We start from the raw sequence: 11,874 nt of genomic DNA, 5'->3' as shown, positions 1-11,874 counted from the left end.
AACATTAGAAGGGAAAATCCTGAAGCTTAAGATGAACTTATTTCCATTATATTTAATTAAAAAACTAATAACTCAGAATATTATAAGCCATCATTATAAAATGGTAAGTACAAAGCTTATCTTTTATATTTAAACTACTCTCTTTGCAAATTTAAATTAATTATTTTAAGAGTGGCAATCAACTGATGAGGGTTTTTTTTTCATGGTTGTTGCTACTCTGATTGCATATAGTGTACATTTCACTAAATATCCCTAGATATTACCACCTGATTTCAGACCCATTTCTAAAGCATGCTTTAGACAGCACAATTTATCAATATTCCTTCTGAAGGATTATCTATATGTGTTTTCTGTTAAAAGCCAGCATCCCAGAGTCTTTATTGACATTTCCTTTGCCTTGGTAAATGCTGGAGAACATATTAGTTCACTTTAGTTTAGATGATTATGATGTAAAATGTGGATAGTATGAAATGTGGATGAATATAATGAGGGCGATGATTCTTCATATATAGTAGTTTTAGCTTTTTGGAATATTTTGTGTATGATCTAGTGAGGAAAATCATGTTCGACTCCCTGATTGTATGGTTAAAATTTCCTTGGTCTGTGTTGTGGTATTTGGAAGTTTTAAAGAAGGTGGTCTGTCTTACACCCCTAGTTTCTTATTTTGCCCATAAGGCATTGCGCTTCTAGAATGTTCATTAAGAATTAGAAATGTCTCAAATATCACAGCTTCCACCAAGAACTTTATACATAGCAGCTGATCAATTCATCTACCTGATACATAAAGGTAGTAAGAGAATAGTCTATACATAATTTTTGATTGTATGTGTGTGCATATATATAAATTTGACCCACTGTATATAACCCCCCAAAGCCAAATAATTCAAACTTTAAGGCATTTTATGATTTTAAAGTACTTCACTGATTCAACACATAACAAATGTTAATTAATTGACTAGAACTTATTGCACATTTCATGTTTTCTCTTTTACATATTTTTTACTTATGCAGTTTATGTATTTATTTTGTTTTCTATTAATTTATGAAAAGTAGTAAGATATTTCTTAGAAAAGACTTTGCAATAAATAGAAGAAAGAAGTCTATGAAGGATATTAAGAGGAATGAGCGGAGAAGTTAGGAGGGATCCAGGCGTTTCTAGGGACAGGTGGGCCAAAGCAGAGAGATGCAGACCTTGCATCTTTGAAAACCATGATTCCTGAGCATGTTACCACCTGTTTGCCAGTGTTTTCTGTGAGCTCCCTAATGGAAGTGTTGGTTATTGTAGAGATAGGAATGGGCTAGTATCATCACTCAACATTGGACTAAGTGCTCCTGGAGTTTACTTTTGAAATTTCTAGTCTGGTTCCTCTAGCATTCCCATTTTGAAGTCTGGGATTGGGTTCCAGATAATACATTTAACAAAGTATCCCCTCTGAGGTCATACACCTTACCTTTTTATACAGAGAAACACAAATTACTGGAAATGCCTGAATGTATAATTTTTCAGAACTGATGGATTTTTTTAAGGGGTAAACCACAGACACGTACATGTATTCATATACCTATTCAAGAAAATTGATGCCATTAGATAAAAATGTAAAGTTCTTGAAGCTTTACATCTTTACAGTCAAATTGGGTTTGACTATTCATATTAGCTGAATTTGTTTCCATCAATATTAAATTGATATTTCCTAGAATTACAAGTGACCTAATATTTCTCATGTAAAATCAAGATTGCTGAAATCTGTGTATTCTAAATAAGAACATGCTATAATATTGACTTCATTTTTTTCTTCTCAAAAATCTCCTAAAGGAACTTTATGCAGTTTATTCAAGTTTATTCAAAACAAAAGTTAAAAAACCAAAACCAAAAGTAAAAAAACTACCTTAGAGTAAATCATGCTGGACTTTCATTCTAGATCTTGCATGTGAGAATAAACTTTTGTTTTTACAATTATTGTTACTGGAGGTGACCCTTCATGAAACTGGCTTTAGCATTTCAGATGCTGCTTTCCAACTCCGGATAACATGTTCTTTTTAGCCATGTGACGTGTTCTCTTTAGTCACCACAGGCATGGTGGTGAGATAAGTGGTCTGGCCAGAGCTGATTGAGATTGATTAGGAGGAAGCGTACACACATTTTGTTCTCCTTTTTTGTTCCCCCAAAGTGCTTGCATAAACAATCATCCCCAGAAAGAGGGACAACTCCATTCATGTCCCAGATGCTGAAAATCACGCCCTCTAATGCGGCAAGCCACTCATCACTGACGGCACAAATGAGACTGCTTTAAATCTAACTTGATCAAAAATGGCATATCAGATTACTATATTGTGTGTTGCAAACAGAAAGTAGATGGAGACAAGCTGAACTGACTGGATGTTTTCTTTTCTCTTTGTAATTCTTCACCTTTCCCGTACCGAGACGTTGATCATATTTCCTCACAACAGACTTATGTGTTGGTGGAGCCAGGAAAGATTTTGTCTAATGCTCCCAATACAATTGATGGCTGAGCATATTAGCAACAATTCTCAGCGTTAAGATATTTATTTCTCACTTTAGGAAGTACATTTACTAGTACAAGTTAATACTCCAGGTTTTAGCAGGAAATAAATACACATGATTAGATTAGCAGAAAATGCTTAGGCCTGGGCATCAGACACTAAATATTTTCTTATAACCTGGAACGTCTGATTATTTGGACTCTGCAATATCCCAAATAAGCTGTGATGTAAAATTCACTGTTTTTTACAAAGAAATGTTAGAAAATGGAAAGAGTGAATAATAATTTAAAATATCTAGACGTATATCAACTCCTGATATAAATCAGAATATTACTGAATACATCAAAAATGTTTGATGCAAATCTTATAATAATAAACTTGTCCCTCATATTTTTTCATAAAATCGTAGTTCTCCAGTCTTTCTATCTTTTATTCACAGGCTAGGTGCCTGGTAGAACTGGTCAGTATTCCCAAATACTAGTCTGAGCAATTCAGATGGCAATAAAAGGGCTTGCAAACCAGATTTTTATAAAGGCATATGAATGTACTGGGGAATTTTTGCCTCTGGATGTCAGATTTTTCATTCTGTTTATCTGTGCTTCCTAAAAGTTTTTAGACCTATTAGGGCCAAGACACATTCTTTATCCGAATTTTCTTAACAAATGATCCTGCAGATGCAACTGTGGGTATTGAGTGCAGTGGACAGGCCAAATGTAATAGCATCCATGTAAAATACACCCATGTACTAAAGCACAGAGCACTGTCTTGGTGACCAGGCAACTTTATTAAATCACGGCATGATGGTAGCATGTGAGAGGAGAAGCCCCCAAATCCCAGGGTTCGTGCAGACCCTGCCGTACAGTTGTCACACAGAACTCATCTGCTCAGATTTTCCCATGGTCCTTTTCAAGGTCTGGAGTCTCCAGGTTACCTCCATAGAACCTAAGATGCTAGATGAGACAAACCAGAACAAACCAAACGTGTTTTTCAGCGTTGTCAACAACCTTCAGGGAGGCAATGTTGTCATTTCTCTCTACCAAGTAGCCCAAATTATAGCACTACCCCCAGAATAAGGCAATCCTCAGTCTCTTTTGGATTCAGTGGACTCTTTTGAATGGGTGAGCATCTTCCAGGGATGCTCAGATTTCTTTGTTCCTGCTTCTTTCCAAGACAGTGTTTGGGTTTACAGAAGGGCTGGTGCCCTCATGGAGCTGGATGGTGGGGCTTCTCACGTTGGGGCTCAGCTCCTTGCTATCTGCTGAAGGGAGCTTGTCTGCTTTTAACGCTGAGGGTTACTTGGCACCTGCTCCTGAAGCCTGTGGTGGATTTACCTCTTGGTAAGACCGTGTTCCCAGGGAACAGGTCATTGTCCCCTCCGGGATCTTTGCGATGTCACTTCTTGCCTCCCTGAAGGCTGACCATGAGTCTCATTTGGTTTCCAGCCTGAGCAGCCTTGGTTACAGGTTTAATTTGCCTTTTCCAAGTTGACCTTCTGTTCAGATCCAGTCAGACTCTCATCTCACTTCTGTGCCCCCTTTTGATGGCCTGTGGGCAGTCTGGTTCACCATACCAAGGGGAAAAAGATCGTCAAATGGTTTTGTCCTGGCAGTTTAGTCCAGAAGTAACGTATCACTTCCACTCAGAGCTTGTTGGCCAGAGCTGGTCACATAGCCCCACCCAACCACCAGGGGGCGTGGAAATCGCAATCCTCCAAGTGCCTGGAAGGTAGAAGAAGGGAAATAGTTGGCAACCATTAGTAATGACTACACAGCCCCCTACAAGGTGATCTCCCAAAATTCCAAATGGAAGCCAAGACAAAGCCTTTCCACAGCTTGCTTATTCCTCTCACTTTTCTGATCCCCCTGGGACTTCGTTCCTGAGCAAGGTGTCTGAATCACCCTCCCACCACCTTTTACCCTTCCTCCATTTCCTCTCTTTCCCAAGATCGTCTGGGTTCCCATCTCTTCTTCCTGCCAAAGAGGGAGACATCACACGTCCTGTTTCCTATTTTTCTCAGTTGGTTTTTGCCCTCCCTGGCTTCTCTAGGGCTTCATGGGATAATGATCACCGGCTAACAGGATTTACCAGAGAGGAATGAAAAAATTTTGCAATCCTTGCAAAATTATGTCTGTGTTTATAATCTGCCCAGTAAGTATCTTATGGTGGCCACAATTTTGCCATAGTATTTTTCCAAGAGTAAGTACTGCCTATGACGTACTTGGCAACTTCCCAAAAGGTATGTGGAAGCCCTTCTAAACACTATCCAAATTCAAAAATAGTTGTCTAGCAAATTCCACTCTGTTCTTTTCCAAAGTAATTCACTTTTATATCATGTATAATATACAGAAATGTTCATGAAAGTTATTTATTTAACAGTATGTATCCTTGACATACACCATGATGTCTTTGTGTACTCCACTTTTAATAAATATTATTGGCATCCCTATGGAGATATATTTTATCCCATTACATACTGCTTTACTCATCCAATGCAATTACATTGCCTCTTGTAGGGATATTCCCTTTTTCTTGTTTGGAGTCACTGATGAAAGACGTACCAAATGAGGTGACCTTCAATCCTGCCAAAGGGGTGAGGTTCAATTAGCAACCTTTCATGAGGCATCTGGGATCACTAATGATCAAAGCACACAGGAGTCTTGAACTTCTGGTTTAACTTGTGGCACAGAGACTGGTCCAGGAAGGCCACAGCCAGTGACAAAGGCTAATGGAATATCTCAGTGGACCCTGTGGTCAGCTACTCCCACCTTTGCTCTGAACATTAATGAGGAGCTTCTGGACTAGGGGCTGACTGGAAGATGGTATTTCAGGGGTTCCCTGTTCTCTCTGTCCTGTGATCCTTGCAGTAGACTCTTCCCTTGTTGCCATGTTTCCTCCAAGGAAATCCAGTGGAGCAGGCTTTTCTCCGACACAAAATAATGCCATACTTTGCTGGGGATGAATGCCTACACCCCAAAAAAATGCACCTTTGTCAGTAATATTTACATTTTGTGATGCTTAGACCTCATCCTTTTTGCATTCTCATTTTACTACTCTATTTTGTATAGCAGCTCGTCTGTACATATCTCTTTTTATCCAAGGCTTCCACAGTGTGCTTACAAATTGTAATGAATTCAGCTACATAACATCACTAAAGAAAATGGTAAGTTTTACCATCAATGGACTTTTTTTCCAAAGGCTTCTGGCTAACTGAGCAGTCAAGTATGGATGGATAATTTAGTACTCATGGTTTTATTTCTAAGCATGTCACCCTTGCATTTCCTGACATGATCCTACACTGAATTTAATTAAAAAGAAAAAGGAGCTCTTGCCTTAAGAAGAGTAACGGTGTGTCCCTGGGAAGTGGTGGGGGCCTTGGAGCAGAGCGCCTGGCCTCCTGCCCTTCTGGGCATCCTGGATTCCCCACTGCTCTCTACATATCAGAGGGAGATGCAGCTATTCTGAGTGGCCTCAACAATGATCTGGAATCATATCTGTTCTGAATAACTGAGGGGGCCTCTGAAAGATGCACAATGATGCTTTTATAGAATTAGACCAGATCTCAGAGCTGCATCTCTCATAAACATGAAGATTTCACGGGAGATGCACAAATAAACTTGGTCATACATTTTATTCAGTCATGCATGAGGTATTTAGCACATGTTCGGATGGTTTATAGGCTTGCTGGGCAATTCGTATTTTATTTCTAAGGTGAGAAATGAGCAAAATCATCTTATAGTCTTGTCAATACAGAACTTCAAACACATAAGAACTGCAAAGCCTGAGATCAGTTCAGATCTGAATGCCTCTCTACTGTGTGTTTCTTTAAAATTTGGTCAGGAGTGTCTATGAGAGAAGCAAAACAAAACACACAGTAGCAATGGATTTTTGTTTATTTTATGCAGAAAGAGCTGCAGTGATGAATGTTAATTGCCAAGGGCATTGAAAGTTGTCCCTCGGGACACTGCACACAGAACTTAAGGGAGTCACGTGTGAACAGTCACACTGTACTTTTTTTCTTTAATATCACTGGCATTTAATTTGAATCACAAATTAACAAGTATACACTTATTTTTTATTTAATTTTAAATTGTCTGTTTACAAAACCATTATAGGGTATGTCTGCATTTAGTACAGGAATCTGTTTTACAATTAGGCAGCTCTGTGTGATTTTTTCATTATGGATACACTTTTTGGAAAACTACCTGTTGTCTCCTGCTCAGGCTGCTAGCAGACTGCAGGAAGCACAGCAGAAAGGGAATCAGAGGTTACCTAGACAGGTCCAGAGGGAGGATTTCTGCAATTTTTACATCCTGATAGCCAGAAATGGTATATGTAGATAGTTGGAATTGCTCCTTAAGAAATCAGAGCTGGAGCAAATGCTTAAATTTCCCTCAGCAATGTAGGCAGGGTTGTGACAAAAGCACCAATATATAAATCCCAGAGATCTCTGAGTGGGATGGTCAGGGAGCATCCCCAGGGCCTGCCGCCCTATGGCCCCTTTTTCCTGGGAACATCTGTTACTCCTGCTTATCTCACCCTCTCCCCACTCACCCAGCCCCGCCTGGAATCTGGAATGAGTTTTCTGTGAATTAAGATACATTTAAGAGAGGAAAGAAATACACAGAGCTTGATGAGCTCCCATTTGAGACAATGTAATGGAGATCTTGGAGGGAAACTTCCCTTGGTTACAATTTCAATTTAGCCATTTACTTGCTTGACATTTAGATGCCCTGGAGATAGGTTAGTCTGTTCACTTCAGATTATCCCACTTGACTTTGCTCCCTTTGGTATCTTTCTGCTCTGGACCTTGTTCCAACTTGAAGAAGGCATGAGCTATTCTCCTTTTCAACTCTGGGTAATTTCTACCTCTGGGTAATTTCCCCCTCTGCACAAAGCTGACACTCATTATGACAGTGCATGCCCCGTGGCCACCAGGGGCAGGGGTCATTTTCATCTTGATCAGTGACCAGAATAATTAAGGCCCTAGCTGAGAGTTTCCTGTTCAGCCTTTCCTCTCCCCAAAGACACAAGTCACTGCCTGTGTCTGAGCCAACGAAAGGGGGGGGGGGAAACAACCACACAGGGATAACTAGAGACAGAAACCTTCCAATATATCTGCCAGTATATCAATATAAAAGACAGTCTGGTATTGATAAGCAAACAATACTGAATAACTGACAAATCGCAGGGATATGTTCTTAGAAGGGGTAGAGAATGAAAAGGGAGCTGAGCTTTAATAAAATACCCTCACCCGAACCTAAAATGATTGTTTTTTGCTTGTCTGCAAAGCAGAGACTGTAACACCCGTCCCACTTGCCGGGTGCATGGAGGAGTTGTGAGGTAGCACTTAGAGCATCAGGGAGGGTCCTGAACACATCACATGCTTGTGACAAGTTTTGGCTTTCCTCATTTTCTCTCCTTTATCTAGTATAAAGTGGCAGGTAACGGGCCATTCAGTAATGAAAAGACTGCAATGCCCCACACTCTGGATGTCACCCCTCTTTCACCATGACTGTCTCCCGTCTTGCGATCGTGTATGGGAGAGAAAGTATTGTGCTAGATGCTCTAACACAGCTTCTTGTTGAATTCTCACTGCAGCCCTAAAGCATACCTATCACACTTTGCTGGGAGGGATGTTTTGTGTTCAGTGTCCTAAGCTGTGGAACCTTGTTCTGTGCAAGTCAGACCCTCTGGACATGTTTTCCTTTGTATGAATTGTGACACTTTATTCAACTAAGGGGCTGAGGCAGGAGACAGGACGGTGACAATGGAAAAAGACAGTCTGTGGTGTGGTCAGGGGAAGAGCTGGGTGGGAGGGCAAGTGCCTTTCTTGTGGGTTCAGCGCTGGTGACTCCAAAACAGTAATTGCAAATCCCTGGGCTCTGTTTCAGGGGGTGTTGGTTCCCAGGGGGAATTTACTGAAGATTTGCAACATTGAATAATGCAGGCTGATCAGTTTCAGAACCACTGCTCTGCAGCTAAGAGCTGGTGGGGCGGCTGTGCTCAAGCGTACCCACTTTAATGTTGTTTCAGTGTATTTTGTTTTGTTTTCCATTACAGAACAGTGATCTCCCTTACCCGTCAGTAAAACTGTTCGGGGCTCCCTAACAGTCCTCAGGTTACATTTGTGCATTTCCCACTTTTTCCAGTCATTAGAAAAAAGGGCATCTACCCCGGTGGACTGCGTGCATGGGCGAATGCACAGTAATTCAGCATCATCACCCTACAGGGGTCTGGGGATTACGCCGTGGCTGTGTTACCCAGCTGAAATGAATTGCTTTGCAGCACAGGGAATTCTGCAGTTTCATTACTTTATCAGAGTACCTACTTAATCACATAGCTTAATTTGCATACCAGTAGCACCTTCTCACCACAGGTAAGGAATATGAAATGTTCAAGGTTGATTACCTGCAGATGGTGAAGAGTGGTTGACAGAGACGTGGCTGCATCATCTGTGGGAGAGGCTGGTCCCAGGGCAGATGCTGGAAGCATGCTGACGCTTTTTACTCTGTTGCATTTCTGTCCATGTGGTACCCGTGTTGATGATACTTCCCGCTTCAAGAGAGATTAAAGATGACAGAGAAAGATTGTGAAATGCAAAAAGAAGAAGTTATCTTCAGTACATTCTTTACAACCTTGATACTAAGAATACAGGACATTTAGCAGTTTCGCAGAGATTGAAACTGATTCATATAAAACTTCAAATGTAGAACCTTTAAGTTAAAATGATCAGCTAAATGCCAACACCTAATTTCTGACTTCTTTTGGCAATTATTATAAAATTACAGGCAGTTGCAGAGTAATGTTACTTGGGACTGTTAGTTAACCCTCAGCTAGAACCCAGAAGGACTTAGCATTCATCAAACATTAGATGGGACCTTTGCACAAATCAGTAGAAGTAGCAGGGAGGTGTTGGGTGGTGATCAATCTTGTTATTAAAGACAAAGAAAGACTGAAAACTATCACAGGTTGGAAGACACTAAGGAGACAAGGTGACTAAATGCAATGTGGGGTTCTGGAACAGAAAAAGGGAGTTAGTTAGTGGAAAAACTGGAGACATCAAAAGAAAGTTTGTCGTTTTGTTACCATTGTACCAGTGTTAATAGCTTAGTTTTGATCAAAATACCATGGTGATGTCAGATATTAACATTAGGACACACTGAGTAAAAAGTAGACAGGAACTCCCTATCCCATCTTTGCAACTCGTTTGTAAATCTGAAATTATTTCAAAATAAAAAGTTTAATAATGCATTACAGAACAGCCAGAGTTGTGGCATGTTTAAGATGTGGATCAAAGGAAAAGACATTGTGCTTGTGGTTGAGAGGAAATTTTGGAATTTTGGAATAAAGATTGCAGGAAATGAGGAAATCTTAGAAAGAATTTGAGTTTTAAAGAATTTGTAAGCTTTCAATTTTGCTAAGGGTTATACACGTAGTGCCATTAGCAGAGGACATAGTGAAGCAACAGATGTGCCCACTTGCTAGTTTCACCTCCACACCCTGATGTAAGCGCTCCACTTCCATTTTCCTTTGAGCTGTCTTGTAACCATGTCACACACCTCCTGACATGTACTTGGTCGTAACAGCTTTTGTAAACAGGACATGGATGTTAATAATAGCCCCTAATAAAAAAGATAATAAATGTTGTCTAAAGTGTCAGACCTTATTATGAGAGCCTCCAATTAGATGTCAGGACAATGGGGAAAATTGTTTTTAAAGCTAGTTTTTTTGTGTTAGGGACTGTTTACATGACACTGTGTTTTCTAGACATGGATAATTAGCAAAATATCAGTTCCAGAATGCATTTCAAACCTGTTTCCCAATTTTTATATTGCATAATAATTTAAATTCAGAAAATTTAATATGACATCTAAATCCAAATTCAAAACTCATGTTTCTGTTAAACTAGAAGAACAAAATATATCAATAATACATTCACAGGTATCCCTAATTCTTCGGTGTCTCACAGGCACTGGAGAAAACAAAGCACAGTAATTTCCACTCTGTGCCTATTGTCTTGAATACCTGAGAAACTCCTCCCCATTCACTTCCTCTGGGTTCTCGCTCACCCTCCCTGCTGACTTTTTAGAACTCTCCCTCCCTGCACAGAAATCACTTTCACCTCCACCCCTCCCATATTGCATTTCAAATTGTTCTTTGAAATGTCTGCTTCTCTTATGAGTCTGTAAGCACCATGAGTGTAGGGCTATGCCATAGCCCTCTTTGTTATCCCAACATTCAACATTGTACTTCCTCATGCTGGGAATCCACAATTAAGGTTTTCTAGCTTTATTTTCCAACAAAGGAAAGTTTGTTATTTTCCAACAAAGGAAAGTTTGCCCTTTGTTTATGTCCAACAAAGGGCAAGTCATGCATTGAAGCCAGTAACGACACTAGTTCCAAGCACTGATGTAATGGCATGGTGTTTAGTTGTCCACCTATTACATTAAGCAATTTCACTTAGCGGGACACCCCAATACCAGAGAGTCAGGGGTTATGAACTAAGAAACAAAACAATTAATATAGGCTTCATCCATTTACATTTAACCTGTGTTTTTATTTTGTGTTTGTGTGTGTGTATGTGAGTGTGTTTGTATAATTCTGGGGCATTATATAACGCAGAATTTGAAACTATGATTTTCATAAATCTTATTTATGACCCCATTCTTAGAGGTTAATATAGATTTCAAAGATTTCTCTGTCTTTACCGGTTTTCTTCTTTTTATTCCCACAAAAAGGAGCTGGTGGCTGGTCTCCCCTTGTGTCAAATAAATACCAGTGGCTGCAGATTGACCTTGGAGAAAGAATGGAGGTCACAGCTGTGGCCACCCAGGGAGGACACGGGAGCTCCGACTGGGTGACCAGCTACCTCCTGATGTTCAGCGATGGCGGGAGGAACTGGAAGCAATATCGACGAGAGGAAAGCATCTGGGTATGTGCTTTATTGAAAAGCAGTCTGTCGGAGTATGAATTATGCCAGTTACTGCATGTTGCTGCCCATCTGTCAGATCAAGTATAGAACCAGAGCCTCCTAAGTTACTTGAAAATGTTTCCACTGAATGTAAGCCACATGTGACGTTCCAGAAGACACCGTCCATGGCTAATTTATGAAATAAGTAAAACAATTTTATAATGTAGTGAAATATTGAAAATGTCTTCCCATTATTCCTTTAAATAGTGTGAAGTCTAAGGAATAAATAAGTCACATACGACTGATTTTATTTTTGTTTGATAACAAACACAATAGTTTATATTGCCTCAGCATTTTTAAATAAAGCAAATTCATTTTCTCTGTGCCCTCTGATAAACTGAAATTCCTGAAAGACCCTGAACATGTAAAAATAGATGTAATGGAGAGTCTCTCTGTGGAGG

At 39.9% G+C, this 11,874-nt stretch overlaps 1 protein-coding gene across 15 annotated transcripts in view; it reads left to right on the top strand.

The window, feature by feature from the left end:
* The window catches only part of LOC309634363 (contactin-associated protein-like 3), a 142,067-nt gene that overhangs the window by 88,424 nt on the left and 41,769 nt on the right, over nt 1-11,874 (top strand). For 10 of the 15 annotated variants that reach the window (XR_014248027.1, XR_014248028.1, XR_014248029.1 and 7 more), the window contains one exon: nt 11,241-11,434. Coding sequence is in view for 6 of the 15 variants with exons in the window: in XM_082404311.1 (XP_082260437.1) it covers nt 11,241-11,434 (194 nt within the window). In the remaining 9 variants the exon portion in view is untranslated. Of the gene's footprint in view, nt 1-11,240; nt 11,793-11,874 lie in introns of those variants that run through there. The other 5 variants (XR_014248033.1, XR_014248034.1, XR_014248035.1 and 2 more) reach the window with 1 other exon arrangement.

The sequence above is a fragment of the Balaenoptera borealis genome, assembly GCF_965194805.1.
Source record: "Balaenoptera borealis genome assembly, chromosome: 8".
Lineage (NCBI taxonomy): Eukaryota > Metazoa > Chordata > Mammalia > Artiodactyla > Balaenopteridae > Balaenoptera > Balaenoptera borealis.
The sequence above is the reverse complement of the archived record's forward strand: the minus strand, read 5'-3'. Positions and strand labels throughout refer to the sequence as shown.